Genomic DNA, 19,046 nt, shown 5'->3' on the forward strand with positions numbered 1-19,046 from the left:
CCATTCCCAGTGTACCCAGTTCCCAATGGGTCCCCTTTCCCAGTTCCCAATAGGTGCCCATTCCCAGTGTACCCAGTTTTCAGTGGGTTCCCATTCCCAGTGTACCCAATTCCCAATTGGTCCCCATTCCCAGTGTACCCAGTTCCCAATGGGTCCCGATTCCCAGTTCCCAATGGGTCTCTGTTCCCAGTGTATCCCAGTTCCCAATGGGTCCCCATTCCCAGTGTACCCAGTTCCCAGTGGGTCCCCATTCCCAGTGTATCCCATTTCCCAATGGGTCCCCATTCCCAGTGTACCCAGTTCCCAGTGGGTCCCCATTCCCAGTGTATCCCAGTTGGTCCCCATTCCCAGTTCTCATTGGGTCCCTGTTCCCAGTGGGTTCCCAGTTCCCAATGGGTCCTCATTCCCAGTGTATCCCAGTTCCCAATGGGTCCCGATTCCCAGTTCCCAATAGGTACCCATTCCCAGTGTACCCAGTTCCCAATGGGTCCCCATTCCCAGTTCCCAATAGGTACCCATTCCCAGTGTACCCAGTTCCCAATGGGTCCCCATTCCCAGTGTATCCCAGTTGGTCCTCATTCCCAGTGTACCCAGTTCCCAATGGGTCCCCTTTCCCAGTTCTCATTGGGTCCCTGTTCCCAGTGTATCCCAGTTCCCAATGGGTCCCCATTCCCAGTGTACCCAGTTCCCAGTGGTTTCCCATTCCCATTGTACCCAGTTCCCAATGGGTCCTCATTCCCAGTGTAACCAGTTCCCAATGGGTCCCGATTCCCAGTTCCCAATAGGTGCCCATTCCCAGTGTACCCAGTTCCCAATGGGTCCCCATTCCCAGTGTATCCCAGTTCCCAATGGGTCCGCATTCCCAGTTTTCATTGGGTCCCTGTTCCCAGTGTATCCCAGTTCCCAATGGGTTCCCATTCCCAGTGTACCCAGTTCCCAGTGGGTCCCCATTCCCAGTTCTCATTGGGTCCCTGTTCCCAGTGGGTTCCCAGTTCCCAATGGGTCCCGATTCCCAGTTCCCAATAGGTGCCCATTCCCAGTGCACCCAGTTCCCAATGGGTCCCCATTCCCAGTGTACCCAGTTCCCAATGGGTCCCGATTCCCAGTTCCCAATAGGTGCCCATTCCCAGTGTACCCAGTTCCCAGTGGGTCCCCATTCCCAGTGTATCCCAGTTCCCAATGGGTCCGCATTCCCAGTTTTCATTGGGTCCCTGTTCCCAGTGTATCCCAGTTCCCAATGGGTCCCCATTCCCAGTGTACCCAGTTCCCAATGGGTCCCCATTCCCAGTGCACCCAGTTCCCAGTGTGTCCCCATTCCCAGTGTATCCCAGTTCCCAGTGTGTCCCCATTCCCAGTGTATCCCAGTTCCCAATGGGTCCTCATTCCCAATGTACCCAGTTCACAGTGGGTCTCCATTCCCAGTGTATCCCAGTTCCCAATGGGTCCCCATTCCCAGTGTATCCCAGTTCCCAATGGGTCCGCATTCCCACTTCTCATTGGGTCCCCGTTCCCAGTGGGTTCCCAACCCCAGTTCCTCAGTGGGTCCAAATCCCAGTGGGTCCCCACCCCCAGTTCCCTGCAGGTTCCCACCCCAGTCCTTGGTGGGTCCCAGTTCCCTGTTGGGTCCCAACCCCCCATAGCTCCTCACCATCAATTCCTCACTGGATCCCAATTCTCAATGGGTCCCCAGTTCCCTGTTGGGTCCCAATTCCCAGTTCCCCATTGGATCCCAGTTCCCAGCTGGTCTCCATCCTCAGTTCCCCATTGGGTCCCAGTTTCCATTGGGTCCCCACCCCCAGTTCCCCATTGGATCCCAGTTCCCAGCGAGTCTCCATCCCCAGTTCCCCATTGGATCCCAGTTCCCACAGGGTCCCCAACCCCAGTTCCCCATTGGATCCCAGTTCCCACATGGTCTCCATCCTCAGTTCCCCATTGGATCCCAGTTCCCCTTGGGTCTCCATCCTCAGATCCCCATTGGATCCCAGTTCCCACAGGGTCCCCAACCCCAGTTCCCCATTGGATCCCAGTTCCCACATGGTCTCCATCCCCAGTTCCCCATTGGATCCCAGTTCCCACAGGGTCCCCATCCCCAGTTCCCCATTGGATCCCAGTTCCCACAGGGTCCCCATCCCCAGTTCCCCATTGGATCCCAGTTCCCCTTGGGTTTCCATCCCCAGTTCCCCATTGGATCCCAGTTCCCAGCGGATCCCCATCCCCAGTTCCCCATTGGATCCCAGTTCCCCTTGGGTCTCCATCCTCAGATCCCCATTGGATCCCAGTTCCCACAGGGTCCCCAACCCCAGTTCCCCATTGGATCCCAGTTCCCACATGGTCTCCATCCTCAGTTCCCCATTGGATCCCAGTTCCCCTTGGGTCTCCATCCTCAGATCCCCATTGGATCCCAGTTCTCCTTGGGTCTCCATCCCCAGTTCCCCATTGGATCCCAGTTCCCCTTGGGTCTCCATCATCAGTTCCCCATTGGATCCCAGTTCCCCTTGGGTCTCCATCCCCAGTTCCCCATTGGATCCCAGTTCCCCTTGGGTCCCCAACCCCAGTTCCCCATTGGATCCCAGTTCCCACAGGGTCTCCATCCTCAGTTCCCCATTGGGTCCCAGTTCCCCATTGGGTCTCCATCCCCAGTTCCCCATTGGATCCCAGCTCTTCAGGTCCAGCTCCCCGCCCCCATTGTATCCCCCAGCCCCACACATTCCCCCCCCCAAAGCGGGTCACCCCACGTCGGCCCCACTGTGTTCCCACAGGAGACGATGGAGGACATCGATAAGAACGGGGACGGCTTCATCGACCTGGAGGAGTACATTGGTGAGCAATGCATGCCCCATAGCACACCCCAAAGGACACCCCATATCCCACAGCACATCCCATATCCCACATTACATCCCATATCCCACAGCACATCCCATATCCCACATTCCATCCCATATCCCACATCACATCCCATATCCCACAGCACACCCCATATCCCACAGCACATCCCATATCCCATAGCACATCTCATATCCCACATTACATCCCATATCCCACATTACATCCCATATCCCACATTACATCCCATATCCCACATTACATCCCATATCCCACATTACATCCCATATCCCACATTACATCCCATATCCCACAGCACATCCCATATCCCACAGCACATCCCATATCTCACAGCACATCCCATATCCCGTTGCAGATCTTGGTGTCCCAGACCTGATCCCATTATCCCAACTCAGAGTCTCATTGTCCCCCAGGATCCCATTATCCCAACCCAGGATGCTATAACCCAAACTACAGCCCCATATCCCAACCCAGGATCCCATTATCCCAACCCAAGATCCCATAACCCAAACCACAGCCCCATATCCCAACCCAGGATCCCTTATCCCAACCCAGGATCCCATTATCCCAACCCAGGATCCTATAACCCAAAGCACAGCCCCATATCCCAACCCAAGATCCCATTATCCCAATCCAGGATCTCATTACCCCAAAGCAAAGCCCCATATCCCTCTGGGATCCCATTATCCCAATCCAGGATCCCATTACCCCAAAGCACAGCCCCATATCCCTCTGGGATCCCATTATCCAAGTCCAGGATCCCATTACCCCGAAGCACAGCCCCATATCCCCCTGGGATCCCATTATACCAACCCAGGATCCCATTACCCCAAAGCACAGCCCCATATCCCTCTGGGATACCATTATCCAAGTCCAGGATCCCATTACCCCGAAGCAGGGCCCCATATCCCACTGGGATCCCAATACCCCAACCCCGGACCCCATTACCACAAAGCAGAACCCCATATCCCCCCTGGGATCCCATTACCCTAAAGCAGATCCCATTACCCCAAAGCAGATCCCAATACCCTAAAGCAGATCCCATTACCCTAAAGCAGATCCCAATACCCCAAAGCAGATCCCATTACCCTAAAGCAGATCCCAATACCCCAAAGCAGATCCCAATACCTCAAAGCAGATCCCATTGCCCCAAAGCAGATCCCAATACCCCAAAGCAGATCCCATTGCCCCAAAGCAGATCCCAATACCCCAAAGCAGATCCCAATACCCCAAAGCAGATCCCATTGCCCCAAAGCAGATCCCAATACCCCAAAGCAGATCCCATTACCCCAAAGCAGATCCCAATACCCTAAAGCAGATCCCATTACCCCAAAGCAGATCCCAATACCCTAAAGCAGATCCCATTACCCTAAAGCAGATCCCAATACCCCAAAGCAGATCCCATTGCCCCAAAGCAGATCCCATTGCCCCAAAGCAGATCCCAATACCCCAAAGCAGATCCCAATACCCTAAAGCAGTTACCAATACCCTAAAGCAGATCTCAATACCCCAAAGCAGATCCCAGTACCCCAAAGCAGATCCCAATACCCCAAAGCAGATCCCAATACCCTAAAGCAGATCCCATTGCCCCAAAGCAGATCCCATTGCCCCAAAGCAGATCCCAATACCCTAAAGCAGATCCCATTACCCCAAAGCAGATCCCATTGCCCCAAAGCAGATCCCAATACCCTAAAGCAGATCCCAATACCCCAAAGCAGATCCCATTGCCCCAAAGCAGATCCCATTGCCCCAAAGCAGATCCCAATACCCCAAAGCAGATCCCATTGCCCCAAAGCAGATCCCAATACCCCAAAGCAGATCCCAATACCTCAAAGCAGATCCCATTGCCCCAAAGCAGATCCCAATACCCCAAAGCAGATCCCATTGCCCCAAAGCAGATCCCATTGCCCCAAAGCAGATCCCAATACCCCAAAGCAGATCCCATTGCCCCAAAGCAGATCCCAATACCCCAAAGCAGATCCCATTACCCCAAAGCAGATCCCAATACCCTAAAGCAGATCCCATTACCCCAAAGCAGATCCCAATACCCTAAAGCAGATCCCATTACCCTAAAGCAGATCCCAATACCCCAAAGCAGATCCCATTGCCCCAAAGCAGATCCCATTGCCCCAAAGCAGATCCCAATACCCCAAAGCAGATCCCAATACCCTAAAGCAGTTACCAATACCCTAAAGCAGATCTCAATACCCCAAAGCAGATCCCAGTACCCCAAAGCAGATCCCAATACCCCAAAGCAGATCCCAATACCCTAAAGCAGATCCCATTGCCCCAAAGCAGATCCCATTGCCCCAAAGCAGATCCCAATACCCTAAAGCAGATCCCATTACCCCAAAGCAGATCCCATTGCCCCAAAGCAGATCCCAATACCCTAAAGCAGATCCCAATACCCCAAAGCAGATCCCATTACCCTAAAGCAGATCCCAATACCCCAAAGCAGATCCCATTACCCTAAAGCAGATCCCAATACCTCAAAGCAGATCCCAATACCCCAAAGCAGATCCCATTACCCCAAAGCAGATCCCATTGCCCCAAAGCAGATCCCATTACCCTAAAGCAGATCCCATTATCCCCAAAGCAGATCCCATTACCCTAAAGCAGATCCCATTACCCTAAAGCAGATCCCAATACCCCAAAGCAGATCCCAATACCCCAAAGCAGATCCCATTGCCCCAAAGCAGATCCCATTGCCCCAAAGCAGATCCCAATACCCCAAAGCAGATCTCAGTACCCCAAAGCAGATCCCAATACCCTAAAGCAGATCCCATTGCCCCAAAGCAGATCCCATTACCCTAAAGCAGATCCCAATACCCCAAAGCAGATCCCAATACCCCAAAGCAGATCCCATTATCCCCAAAGCAGATCCCAGTACCCCAAAGCAGATCCCAATACCCCAAAGCAGATCCCAATACCTCAAAGCAGATCCCAATACCCTAAAGCAGATCCCATTACCCCAAAGCAGATCCCATTACCCTAAAGCAGATCCCAATACCCTAAAGCAGATCCCAGTACCCCAAAGCAGATCCCATTATCCCCAAAGCAGATCGCAATACCCCAAAGCAGATCTCATTACCCTAAAGCAGATCCCATTACCCCAAAGCAGATCCCAATACCCCAAAGCAGATCCCAATACCCCAAAGCAGATCCCATTACCCTAAAGCAGATCCCAATACCCCAAAGCAGATCCCAGTACCCCAAAGCAGATCCCAATACCCTAAAGCAGATCCCAATACCCCAAAGCAGATCCCAATACCCTAAAGCAGATCCCAATACCCCAAAGCAGATCCCATTACCCTAAAGCAGATCCCAATACCCTAAAGCAGATCCCAATACCCCAAAGCAGATCCCAATACCCCAAAGCAGATCCCATTATCCCCAAAGCAGATCCCAGTACCCCAAAGCAGATCCCAATACCCCAAAGCAGATCCCATTACCCCAAAGCAAATCCCATTACCCTAAAGCAGATCCCAATACCCCAAAGCAGATCCCATTGCCCCAAAGCAGATCCCAATACCCTAAAGCAGATCCCAATACCCTAAAGCAGATCCCATTACCCCAAAGCAGATCCCATTACCCTAAAGCTGATCCCAGTACCCCAAAGCAGATCCCATTGCCCCAAAGCAGATCCCAATACCCCAAAGCAGATCCCATTACCCTAAAGCAGATCCCAATACCCCAAAGCAGATCCCATTACCCTAAAGCAAATCCCAGTACCCCAAAGCAGATCCCATTGCCCTAAAGCAGATCCCAATACCCCAAAGCAGATCCCATTATCCCCAAAGCAGATCCCATTACCCTAAAGCAGATCCCAATACCCCAAAGCAGATCCCAATCCCCCCATGTCCCCCCATACCTCTCCCTATATCCCCATCCCCCCGTGTCCCCCCATGGTGCAGCTGTTGGCCCAGCTGAGCGCAGCCGGCAGCAGCAGCTGTTCGGTGCCGTCCCAATGGGGCCGTGGCACAACAGCTGCATCCCCATAATGTGTGTATGGGGGGAGGGCTGGGGCCGTCTGACCCCAAACAGCATCAATGGGGCCAGCAGCGGGTTTGTGGTGCTGAGGTGTCCCCCATCCCATCCCCCATCCATCCACGATCCCATCCCATCCCATCCCATCCATCCAATCCCATACCCATCCCATCCATCCCATCCCACCCCATCCCATAATATCCCATCCCATCCCATCCCACCCCATCCCATAATATCCCATCCCATCCCATCCATCCCATCCCAAACCCATCCCATCCCCCATCCATCCACGATCCCATCCCATCCCATCCCATCCATCCCATCCCATCCCATCCCATCCCATCCCATCCCATCCATCCCATAATATCCCTTCCCATCCCATCCCTTCCCATCCCATCCCATCCCATCCCATCCATCCCATCCCAAACCCATCCCATCCCCCATCCATCCACGATCCCATCCCATCCCATCCCATCCCATCCCATCCATCCCATAATATCCCATCCCATCCCATCCCTTCCCATCCCATCCCATCCCATCCATCCCATCCCATCCCATCCATCCCATCCCATCCCATCCCATCCCATCCCATCCCATAATATCCCATCCATCCCATCCCATCCCATCCCATCCCATCCATCCCATCCCATCCCATCCCATCCCATCCCATCCCATCCCATCCCATCCATCTCATCCCATCCCATAATGTCCCATCCCATCCCATCCCATCCCATCCCATCCCATCCCATCCCATCCATCCCATAATATCCCATCCCATCCATCCCATCCCATCCCATCCCATCCCATCCATTCCATCCCATCCCATCCCATCCCATAATATCCCATCCATCCCATCCCATCCCATCCCATCCATCCCATCCCATCCCATCCCATCCCATCCCATCCATTCCATCCCATCCCATCCCATCCCATAATATCCCATCCATCCCATAATATCCCATCCATCCCATCCCATCCATCCCATAGGTGACATGTACAGCCACGATGGTGACGCCGATGAACCCGAGTGGGTGAAGACGGAGCGGGAGCAGTTTGTGGAGTTCAGGGACAAGAACCGGGACGGGAAAATGGACCAGCAGGAGACACGGGAATGGATCCTGCCTGCAGACTACGACCACGCCGAGGCCGAAGCGAGACACCTTGTGTATGAGTCCGACCAGGACAAGGTCAGCAACAGCCCTATAGGGACAGCCTATAGCAGCCCTATGGGTACAGCCTATAGCAGCTCTATGGGGACAGCACATAACAGCTCTATGGGGTACAGCCTATAGCAGCTCTATGGGGTACAGCACATAACAGCTCTATGGGGTACAGCCTATAGCAGCTCTATGGGTACAGCCTATAGCAGCCCTATGGGGTACAGCACATAACAGCCCTATGGGGTACAGCACATAACAGCCCTATGGGTACAGCCTATAGCAGCTCTATGGGGTACAGCCTATAGCAGCTCTATGGGGTACAACCTATAGCAGCTCTATGGGGTACAGCCTATAGCAGCTCTATGAGATACAGCACATAGCAGCTCTATGGGGTACAACCTATAGCAGCCCTATGGGTACAGCCTATAGCAGCTCTATGGGGTACAGCACATAGCAGCTCTTTGGGGTACAGCCTATAGCAGCCCTATGGGGTACAGCACATAACAGCTCTATGGGTACAGCACATAACAGCCCTATGGGTACAGCACATAACAGCCCTATGGGGTACAGCCTATAGCAGCTCTATGGGGTACGGCCTATAGCAGCTCTATGGGGTACAGCCTATAGCAGCTCTATGGGGTACAGCACATAGCAGCCCTATGGGTACAGCACATAACAGCCCTATGGGGTACAGCACATAACAGCCCTATGGGGTACAGCCTATAGCAGCTCTATGGGGTACAGCACATTGCAGCTCTATGGGTACAGCCTATAGCAGCCCTATGGGGTACAGCACATAACAGCCCTATGGGTACAGCCTATAGCAGCCCTATGGGGTACAGCACATAACAGCCCTATGGGGTACAGCACATAACAGCCCTATGGGTACAGCCTATAGCAGCTCTATGGGGTACAGCCTATAACAGCCCTATGGGTACAGCCTATAGCAGCTCTATGGGTACAGCCTATAGCAGCTCTATGGGGTACAGCCTATAGCAGCTCTATGGGTACAGCCTATAGCAGCCCTATGGGGTACAGCCTATAGCAGCTCTATGGGGTACAGCCTATAGCAGCTCTATGAGATACAGCACATAGCAGCTCTATGGGGTACAACCTATAGCAGCCCTATGGGTACAGCCTATAGCAGCTCTATGGGGTACAGCACATAACAGCCCTATGGGGTACAGCACATAACAGCCCTATGGGGTACAGCACATAACAGCCCTATGGGTACAGCCTATAGCAGCCCTATGGGGTACAGCACATAACAGCCCTATGGGGTACAGCACATAACAGCCCTATGGGTACAGCCTATAGCAGCTCTATGGGGTACAGCCTATAACAGCCCTATGGGTACAGCCTATAGCAGCTCTATGGGTACAGCCTATAGCAGCTCTATGAGATACAGCACATAGCAGCTCTATGGGGTACAACCTATAGCAGCCCTATGGGTACAGCCTATAGCAGCTCTATGGGGTACAGCACATAACAGCCCTATGGGGTACAGCCTATAGCAGCTCTATGGGTACAGCCTATAGCAGCCCTATGGGGTACAGCCTATAGCAGCTCTATGGGGTACAGCACATAACAGCCCTATGGGGTACAGCACATAACAGCCCTATGGGTACAGCCTATAGCAGCTCTATGGGGTACAGCCTATAACAGCCCTATGGGGTACAGCCTATAGCAGCTCTATGGGGTACAGCCTATAGCAGCTCTATGGGTACAGCCTATAGCAGCCCTATGGGGTACAGCCTATAGCAGCTCTTTGGGTACAGCCTATAGCAGCCCTATGGGGTACAGCACATAACAGCTCTATGGGGTACAGCCTATAGCAGCTCTATGGGGTACAGCCTATAGCAGCCCTATGGGGTACAGCCTATAGCAGCTCTTTGGGTACAGCCTATAGCAGCTCTATGGGGTACACCCTATAGCAGCCCTATGGGTACAGCCTATAGCAGCTCTATGGGGTACAGCCTATAACAGCTCTATGGGGTACAGCCTATAGCAGCTCTATGGGGTACAGCCTATAGCAGCCCTATGGGGTACAGCCTATAGCAGCTCTATGGGGTACAGCCTATAGCAGCTCTATGGGGTACAGCCTATAGCAGCCCTATGGGGTACAGCCTATAGCAGCTCTATGGGGTACAGCCTATAGCAGCTCTATGGGGTACAGCCTATAGCAGCCCTATGGGGTACAGCCTATAGCAGCTCTATGGGGTACAGCCTATAGCAGCTCTATGGGTACAGCACATAACAGCCCTATGGGGTACAGCCTATAACAGCTCTATGGGGTACAGCCCATAATGCAGCCCTCTGGGATCCACCCCATAATATAGGACTATGGGATCCACCCCATAATATAGGACTATGGGGTCCATCCCATAATGTAGGACTATGGGATCCATCTCACCCCATTCTCCCTATAGGATCCCCACTCCTTGTGGGATCCCCACACCCCACTCTCCCTATAGGATCCCCCATAGGTTCCCTCCCTTCCCCATAGGTTCCCTCCCCCATAGGTTCCCTCCCCCCACAGCTCCCTCCCCCCTGAATTCCTCCCTCTCCTTTGGGTTCCCTCCCCATTGGATCCCCTCCCTCTCCCCTTGGGTTCCCTCTCCCCACAGATCCTTCCCTCCTCCCATAGATCCCCCCTCTTAGATCCCTCTCCCCACTGATCCCTCCCCCATTCAGCCCTGCCTCCGTGGATCCCTTTGTACCCCATAGATTCCCTCCCCCCATGGATCCCTCTCCCCATAGGTTCCCTCTCCCCATAGGTTCCCTCCTTCTCCCCATGAGTTCCCTCCCCCACGGATCCCTCTCCCCATAGGATCCCTCCCGTTCCCCATAGGCTCCCTTCCTCTCCCCATAGGTTCCCTCTCCCCATAGGTTCCCTCCCCCCATGGATCCCTCTCCCCATAGGTTCCCTCTCCCCATAGGATCCCTCCTACTCCCCATAGGTTCCCTTCCTCTCCCCATGAGTTCCCTCCCCCCATGGATCCCTCTCCCCATAGGTTCCCTCTCCCCATAGGTTCCCTCCCTCTCCCCATAGGTTCCCTCCCGTTCCTTATAGGCTCCCTCCTTCTCCCCATAGGTTCCCTCCCCCATGGATCCCTCTCCCCATAGGTTCCCTCTCCCCATAGGTTCCCTTCCTCTCCCCATAGGTTCCCTCCCCCATGGATCCCTCTCCCCATAGGATCCCTCCCGTTCCCCATAGGCTCCCTTCCTCTCCCCATAGGTTCCCTCTCCCCATAGGTTCCCTCCCCCCATGGATCCCTCTCCCCATAGGTTCCCTCTCCCCATAGGATCCCTCCTACTCCCCATAGGTTCCCTTCCTCTCCCCATGAGTTCCCTCCCCCCATGGATCCCTCTCCCCATAGGTTCCCTCTCCCCATAGGTTCCCTCCCTCTCCCCATAGGTTCCCTCCCGTTCCTTATAGGCTCCCTCCTTCTCCCCATAGGTTCCCTCCCCCATGGATCCCTCTCCCCATAGGTTCCCTCTCCCCATAGGTTCCCTTCCTCTCCCCATAGGTTCCCTCCCCCATGGATCCCTCTCCCCATAGGATCCCTCCCGTTCCCCATAGGCTCCCTTCCTCTCCCCATAGGTTCCCTCTCCCCATAGGTTCCCTCCCCCCATGGATCCCTCTCCCCATAGGTTCCCTCTCCCCATAGGATCCCTCCTACTCCCCATAGGTTCCCTTCCTCTCCCCATGAGTTCCCTCCCCCCATGGATCCCTCTCCCCATAGGTTCCCTCTCCCCATAGGTTCCCTCCCTCTCCCCATAGGTTCCCTCCCGTTCCTTATAGGCTCCCTCCTTCTCCCCATAGGTTCCCTCCCCCATGGATCCCTCTCCCCATAGGTTCCCTCTCCCCATAGGTTCCCTCCTTCTCCCCATGAGTTCCCTCCTCCATGGATCCCTCTCCCCATAGGATCCCTCCCGTTCCCCATAGGCTCCCTTCCTCTCCCCATAGGTTCCCTCTCCCCATATGTTCCCTCCCCCACAGATCCCTCTCCCCATAGGTTCCCTCCCTCTCCCCATAGGTTAGGATCCCTCCCTCTCCCCATAGGTTCCCTCCCCCATGGATCCCTCTCCCCATAGGTTCCCTCTCTCCTCATGGGTTCCTTCCCTCTTCCCATCGGTACCCTCTCTTTCCCCATAGGTTCCCTCTCCCCATGGATTCCCTCGCCCCATGGATCCCTCTCCCCATGGGTTCCCTCCCCCTTCCCATAGGTTCCCTCTCCCCATTGGTTTCTTCCCTCTCCCCATAGGCTCCCTCTACCCATGGGTTCCCTCCCTCTCCCCATTGGTTCCCTTCCTCTCTCCATAGGTTCCTCCTCCTCATAGGTTCCTTCTCTCCATAGGCTCCCTTCCTCTCCCCATAGTTTCCCTCTCCCCATGGGTTCCCTCTCCCTGCAGGTTCCCTCCCCCCATGGTTCCCTCTCCCTATACGTTCCTTCTCTCTCCCCATAGGTTCCCTCCTTCTCCCCATAGGTTCCCTCCCTCCATATGTTCCTTCCCTCTCCCCATATGTTCCCTCTCCCCATATGTTCCCTCTCCCCATACGTTCCTTCACTCTCCCCACACGTTCTCTCTCCCCATATATTCCCTCTCCCCATATGTTCCCTCTCCCCATAGTTTCTATCGCTCTCCACATATGTTCCCTCTCCCCTTATATTCCCTCCCCCCACACGTTCCCTCTCCCCATGGGTTCCTTCCCTCTCCACATGTTCCCTCTCCCCCATAGGCTCCCTCTCCCCACAGGTTCCCTCTCCCCATATGTTCCTTCTCCCCATAGGTTCGCTCCCCCCATAGGTTCCTTCCCTCTCCCCATAGATTAGGCTTCCTCCCTCCCCCCATATGTTTCCTCTCCCCATATGTTCCCTCCTTCTCCGCATATGTTCCCTCTCCCCATATGTTCCTTTACTCTCCCCATACGTTCCCTCTCCCCATACGTTCCTTCCCTCTCCCCATATGTTCCCTCCCTCTCCCCATACGTTCCCTCTCCCCATTTGTTCCTTCCCTCTCCCCATATGTTCCCTCTCCCATAGGTTCCCTCCTTCACCCCATAAGTTCCTTCTCCCCATAGGTTCCCTCCCCCCCATATGTTCCTTCCCTCCCCCATACGTTCCTTCCCTCTCCCCTTTGGTTCCTTCCCTCTCCCCATATGTTCCCTCCCCCCATTGTTCCCTCTCCCCATAGGCTCCTTTCCTCTCCCCATAGATTTGGTTCCCTCCCCCCATATGTTCCTTCACTCCCCCCATATGTTCCTTCTCCTCATATGTTCCCTCCTCCAGAGTTTCTGTTCCTCTCCCCATATGTTCCTTCACTCTCCCCACACGTTCCCTCTCCCCATATGTTCCCTCTCCCCACACGTTCCCTCTCCCCATATGTTCCCTCTCCCCATATGTTCCCTCCCCCACACGTTCCCTCTCCCCATATGTTCCCTCTCCCCATACGTTCCTTCCCTCTCCCCACATGTTCCCTTCCCCCCCACACGTTCCCTCTCCCCATACGTTCCCTCCCTCTCCCCATATGTTCCCTCTCCCCATATATTCCCTCTCCCCATATATTCCCTCTCCCCACATGTTCCCTCTCCCCACATGTTCCCTCTCCCCATTGGTTCCCTCTCCCCATATGTTCCTTCACTCTCCCCATATATTCCCTCTCCCCATATGTTCCTTCCCTCTCCCCATAGGTTCCATCCCCCCATATATTCCCTCCCCCCATATGTTTCCCTCTCCCCATATATCCCTCTCCCCACACCTTCCTCTCCCCCTATGTTCCCTCTCCCCATATATTCCCTCCCCCCACTCGGTCCCTCTCCCCATGGGTTCCTTCCCTCTCCACATGTTCCCTCTCCCCACAGGTTCCCTCTCCCCATATGTTCCTTCTCCCCACAGGTTCTCTCCCCCCATAGGTTCCTTCCCTCTCCCCATAGATTAGGCTTCCTCCCCCCCCGATATGTTCCCTCTCCCATATGTTCATTCCCTCTCCCCATAGGTTCCCTCCCTCTCCCCATAGATTAGGTTCCCTCCCTCTCCCCATATATTCCCTCTCCCCACACGTTCCCTCTCCCCATATGTTCCCTCCCTCCCCCCATATGTTCCCTCTCCCATACGTTCCTTCCCTCTCCGCATATATCCCTCTCCCTCTCCCCACATTTTCCCTCTCCCCATATGTTCCTTCCCTCTCCCCATACGTTCCCTCTCCCCATATATTCCCTCTCCCCCATATGTTCCCTCTCCCCATATATTCCCTCTCTCCATATGTTCCCTCTCCCCATACGTTCCTTCCCTCTCCCCATATATCCCTCTCCCTCTCCCCACGCGTTCCCTCTCCCCATATGTTCCCTCTCCCCATATGTTGCTTCACTCTCCCCATATGTTCCCTCTCCCTACACGTTCCCTCTCCCCATACGTTCCCTATCCCCACACGTTCCCTCTCCCCATATGTTCCCTCTCCCCATATGTTCCTTCCCTCTCCCCATATGTTCCCTCTCCCCATATATTCCCTCCCTCTCCCCATATATTCCCTCTCCCCACACGTTCCCTCTCCCCATATGTTCCTTCCCTCTCCCCATATGTTCCTTCCCTCTCCCCATAGGTTCCCTCCCCCCATATATTCCCTCCCCCCACACGTTCCCTCTCCCCATATATTCCCTCTCCCCATATATTCCCTCTCCCCATACGTTCCCTCCCTCTCCCCATAGGTTCCTTCTCCCCATATGTTTCCTCCCCCCATATGTTCCCTCTCCCCATTACGTTCCCTCCCTCTCCCCATAGGTTCCCTCTCCCATATGTTCCCTCTCCCCACACGTTCCCTCTCCCCATGGTTTCCTTCCCTCTCCCCATATGTTCCTTCACTCTCCCCATATGTTCCCTCTCCCCACACGTTCCCTCCCCCCATATGTTCCCTCTCCCCATATGTTCCCTCTCCCCATAGGTTCCCTCCCCCCATATATTCCCTCCCCCCCTATGTTCCCTCCCCCCACACGTTCCCTCTCCCCATATATTCCCTCTCCCCATATGTTCCTTCCCTCTCCCCATATGTTCCTTCTCCCCATTGGTTCCCTCTCCCCCCAGGACGGCCGTCTGACGCGGGAGGAGATCGTGTCCAAGTACGACCTGTTTGTGGGCAGCCAGGCCACCGACTTTGGGGAGGCGCTGGTGCGACACGACGAGTTCTGAGCGGGAGGAAAAACACCCCATTATTTATTGTTTCACCCCAAAATGAAGCGCCCACGGCACCGAACACAAAGGGGGGGACAGCACCGTGGGGGGGGGTCTCCCCTCTGCCCCCCTCCTCATCCCCAAACACCCCCCACCAACCCCCAGTTATTCAATACCAGCCCATCCCGACACGGGTCGGTTGGGGGATGATGAGTTTGGGGCCGAGATTTGGGGTCAGATCCTGAGATTTGGGGTCGTTTTGTGGGAGGTTGGGGCCGGTTCTATAGGATTTGGGGTCCAGTCTGGAGAGTTTGGGGTCATTTTGTGGGATTTGGGGTCAGATCCTGAGATTTGGGATCATTTTGTGGGAGTTTGGGGCCGGTTCTGTAGGATTTGGGATCAATTCCAGGGGATTTGGGGTCAGATCCTGAGATTTGGGGTCAATTCTGGGGGATTTCGGGGTCAGATTCTGAGATTTAGGGCCAGTTTCTGTAGGATTTGGGGTCAGATCCTGAGATTTGGGGTCGTTTTGTGGGAGTTTGGGGCCGGTTCTATAGGATTTGGGGTCCGGTCTGGAGAGTTTGGTGTCAATTCTGGGAGATTTGGGGTCGTTTTGTGGGAGTTTGGGGCCAGGTTCTATAGGATTTGGGGTCAATTCTGGGAGATTTGGGGTCAGATCCTGAGATTTGGGGTCGTTTTGTGGGAGGTTGGGGACGGTTCTATAGGATTTGGGGTCCAGTCTGGAGAGTTTGGGGTCAATTCTGGGGGATTTGGGGTTGTTCTGTGGGAGATTGGGGCCGGTTCTGTAGGATTTGGGGTCAATTCTGGGGGATTTCGGGGTCAGATCCTGAGATTTGGGGTCGCTTTGTGGGAGGTTGGGGCCGGTTCTATAGGATTTGGGGTCCGGTCTGGAGAGTTTGGGATCAATTCTGGGGGATTTGGGGTCAGTTCCTGATTTTTGGGGTCATTTTGTGGGTATTGTGGCCAGTTCTGTAGGATTTGGGGTCAATTCTGGAGTGTTTGGGATCAATTCTGGGGGATTTCGGGGTCAGATCCTGAGATTTGGGATCATTTTGTGGGAGTTTGGGACCGGTTCTATAGGATTTGGGGTCCGGTCTGGAGAGTTTGGGGTCAATTCTGGGGGATTTGGGGTGGTTTTATGGGAGTTTGGGACCGGTTCTGTAGGATTTGGGGTCAATTCTGGGGGATTTCGGGGTCAGATCCTGAGATTTGGGGACAATCTATAGGATTTGGGGTCCAATCTGGAGAGTTTGGGGTCAATTCTGGGGGATTTGGGGTCAGATCCTGAGATATGGGGTCATTTTGTGGGTGTTTGGGGATGGTTCTATAGGATTTGGGGTCCGGTCTGGAGAGTTTGGGGTCAATTCTGGGTGATTTGGGGTTGTTCTGTGGGAGATTGGGGCCGGTTCTGTAGGATTTGGGGTCAATTCTGGGGGATTTGGGGTCAGATCCTGAGATTTAGGGTCATTTTGTGGGAGTTTTGGGCCGGTTCTGTAGGATTTGGGATCAATTCCAGGGGATTTGGGGTCAGATCCTGAGATATGGGGTCGTTTTTGTGGGAGGTTGGGACCGGTTCTATAGGATTTGGGGTCCAGTCTGGAGAGTTTGGGGTCAATTCTGGGGGATTTGGGGTGGTTTTATGGGAGTTTGGGGGCCGGTTCTGTAGGATTTGGGGTCAATTCTGGAGAGTTTGGGGTCAATTCTGGGGGATTTGGGGTCAGATCCTGAGATTCGGGGTCAATCTATAGGATTTGGGGTCCGATCTGGAGAGTTTGGGGTCAGTTCTGGGGGATTTGGGGTCAGATCCTGAGATTTGGGATCATTTTGTGGGAGTTTGGGGCCGGTTCTTTAGGATTTGGGGTCCAGTCTGGAGAGTTTGGGGTCAATTCTGGGGGATTTGGGGTGGTTTTATGGAGTTTGGGGCCGGTTCTGTAGGATTTGGGGTCAATTCTGGAGAGTTTGGGGTCAATTCTGGGGGATTTGGGGTCAGATCCTGAGATTCGGGGTCAATCTATAGGATTTGGGGTCCGATCTGGAGAGTTTGGGGTCAGTTCTGGGGGATTTGGGGTCAGATCCTGAGATTTGGGATCATTTTGTGGGAGTTTGGGGCCGGTTCTTTAGGATTTGGGGTCCAGTCTGGAGAGTTTGGGGTCAATTCTGGGAGATTTGGGGTCGTTTTGTGGGAGTTTGGGGCCAGTTCTATAGGATTTGGGGTCAATTCTGGGAGATTTGGGGTCAGATCCTGAGATTTGGGGTCGTTTTATGGGAGGTTGGGGCCGGTTCTATAGGATTTGGGGTCCAGTCTGGAGTGTTTGGGGTCAATTCTGGGGGATTTGGGGTCGTTTTGTGGGAGTTTGGGGCTGGTTCTGTAGGATTTGGGATCAATTCCGGGGGATTTGGGGTCAGAGCCTGAGATATAGGGTCGTTTTGTGGGAGTTTGGGGCTGGTTCTATAGGATTTGGGGTCCAGTCCGAAGAGTTTGGGGTCAATTCTGGGGGCTTTAGGGTCAGCTCCTGAGATTTGGGATCGTTTTGTGGGATATGGGGCCGGTTCTATAGGATTTGGGGTCCAGTCTGGAGAGTTTTGGGTCAATTCTGGGGGATTTGGTGTCGTTTTGTGGGAGTTTGGGGCCGGTTCTGTAGGATTTGGGGTCAATTCTGGGGGATTTGGGGTCAGATCCTGAGATTTGGGGCTGGTTTGGTGGGAGTTTGGGGCCGGTTCTGTAGGATTTGGGGTCTGATCTGGAGAGTTTGGGATCAATTCTGGGAGATTTGGGATCAGTTCCTGATTTTTGGGGTCATTTTGTGGGTATTGGGGCCAGTTCTATAGGATTTGGGGTCCGGTCTGGAGAGTTTGGGGTCAATTCTGGGGGATTTGGGGTGGTTTTATGGGAGTTTGGGGCCGGTTCTGTAGGATTTGGGGTCAATTCTGGGGGATTTTGGGGTCAGATCCTGAGATTTGGGATCATTTTGTGGGAGTTTGGGGGCCGGTTCTATAGGATTTGGGTCCAGTGTGGAGAGTTTGGGGTCAATTCTGGGGGATTTGGGATCAGCTCCTGAATTTGGGGTCATTTTGTGGGAGTTTGGGGCTGGTTCTATAGTGTTTGGGGTTGGGTCTGGAGAGTTTGGGGTCAATTCTGGGGGATTTGGGGTCGTTTTGTGGGTGTTTGGGGCCGGTTCTGTAGGATTTGGGGTCCAATCTGGTGAGTTTGGGGTCAATTTTGGGGTATTTGGGGTCAGATCCTGAGATTTGGGGTCGTTTTGTGGGAGTTTGGGGCCGGTTCTGTAGGATTTGGGGTCAATTCTGGGGGATTTGGGGTCGTTTTTGTCGGCGTTTGGGGCCAGTTCTATAGGATTTGGGGTCCAGTGTGGAGAGTTTGGGATCAATTCTGGGGGATTTCGGGGTCAGATCCTGAGATTTGGGGTCAATCTATAGGATTTGGGGTCCAATCTGGAGAGTTTGGGGTCAATTCTGGGGGCTTTAGGGTCAGCTCCTGAGATTTGGGGTCGTTTTGTGGGATATGGGGCCGTTTCTGTAGGATTTGGGGTCTGATCTGGAGAGTTTGGGATCAATTCTGGGAGATTTGGGGTCAGTTCCTGATTTTTGGGGTCATTTTGTGGGTATTGGGGCCAGTTCTATAGGATTTGGGGTCCAGTCTGGAGAGTTTGGGGTCAATTCTGGGGATTTGGGGTCAGATCCTGAGATATGGGGTCGTTTTGTGGGAGTTTGGGGACGGTTCTATAGGATTTGGGGTCCGGTCTGGAGAGTTTGGGGTCAATTCTGGGTGATTTGGGGTCATTTTGTGGGAGTTTGAGGCCTGTTCTATAGGATTTGGGGTCAATTCCGGGGGATTTGGGGTCAGATC

The 19,046-nt window shown here is 54.0% G+C and overlaps 1 protein-coding gene across 1 annotated transcript in view; it reads left to right on the forward strand.

Annotated features, from left to right (window-relative positions):
• Window positions 1–15,591, forward strand: part of CALU (calumenin) — a 43,114-nt gene extending 27,523 nt beyond the window's left edge. Inside the window, exons 5-7 of the mRNA XM_072360620.1 lie at window positions 2,760–2,820; window positions 7,819–8,018; window positions 15,074–15,591. Coding sequence (XP_072216721.1) covers window positions 2,760–2,820; window positions 7,819–8,018; window positions 15,074–15,178 — 366 coding nt within the window. The 3' untranslated portion in view covers window positions 15,179–15,591. The remainder of the gene's footprint in view (window positions 1–2,759; window positions 2,821–7,818; window positions 8,019–15,073) is intronic.
• The last annotated feature ends 3,455 nt before the right edge of the window (window positions 15,592–19,046 follow it).

The sequence above is a fragment of the Excalfactoria chinensis genome, assembly GCF_039878825.1.
Source record: "Excalfactoria chinensis isolate bCotChi1 chromosome 1 unlocalized genomic scaffold, bCotChi1.hap2 SUPER_1_unloc_1, whole genome shotgun sequence".
NCBI lineage: Eukaryota > Metazoa > Chordata > Aves > Galliformes > Phasianidae > Excalfactoria > Excalfactoria chinensis.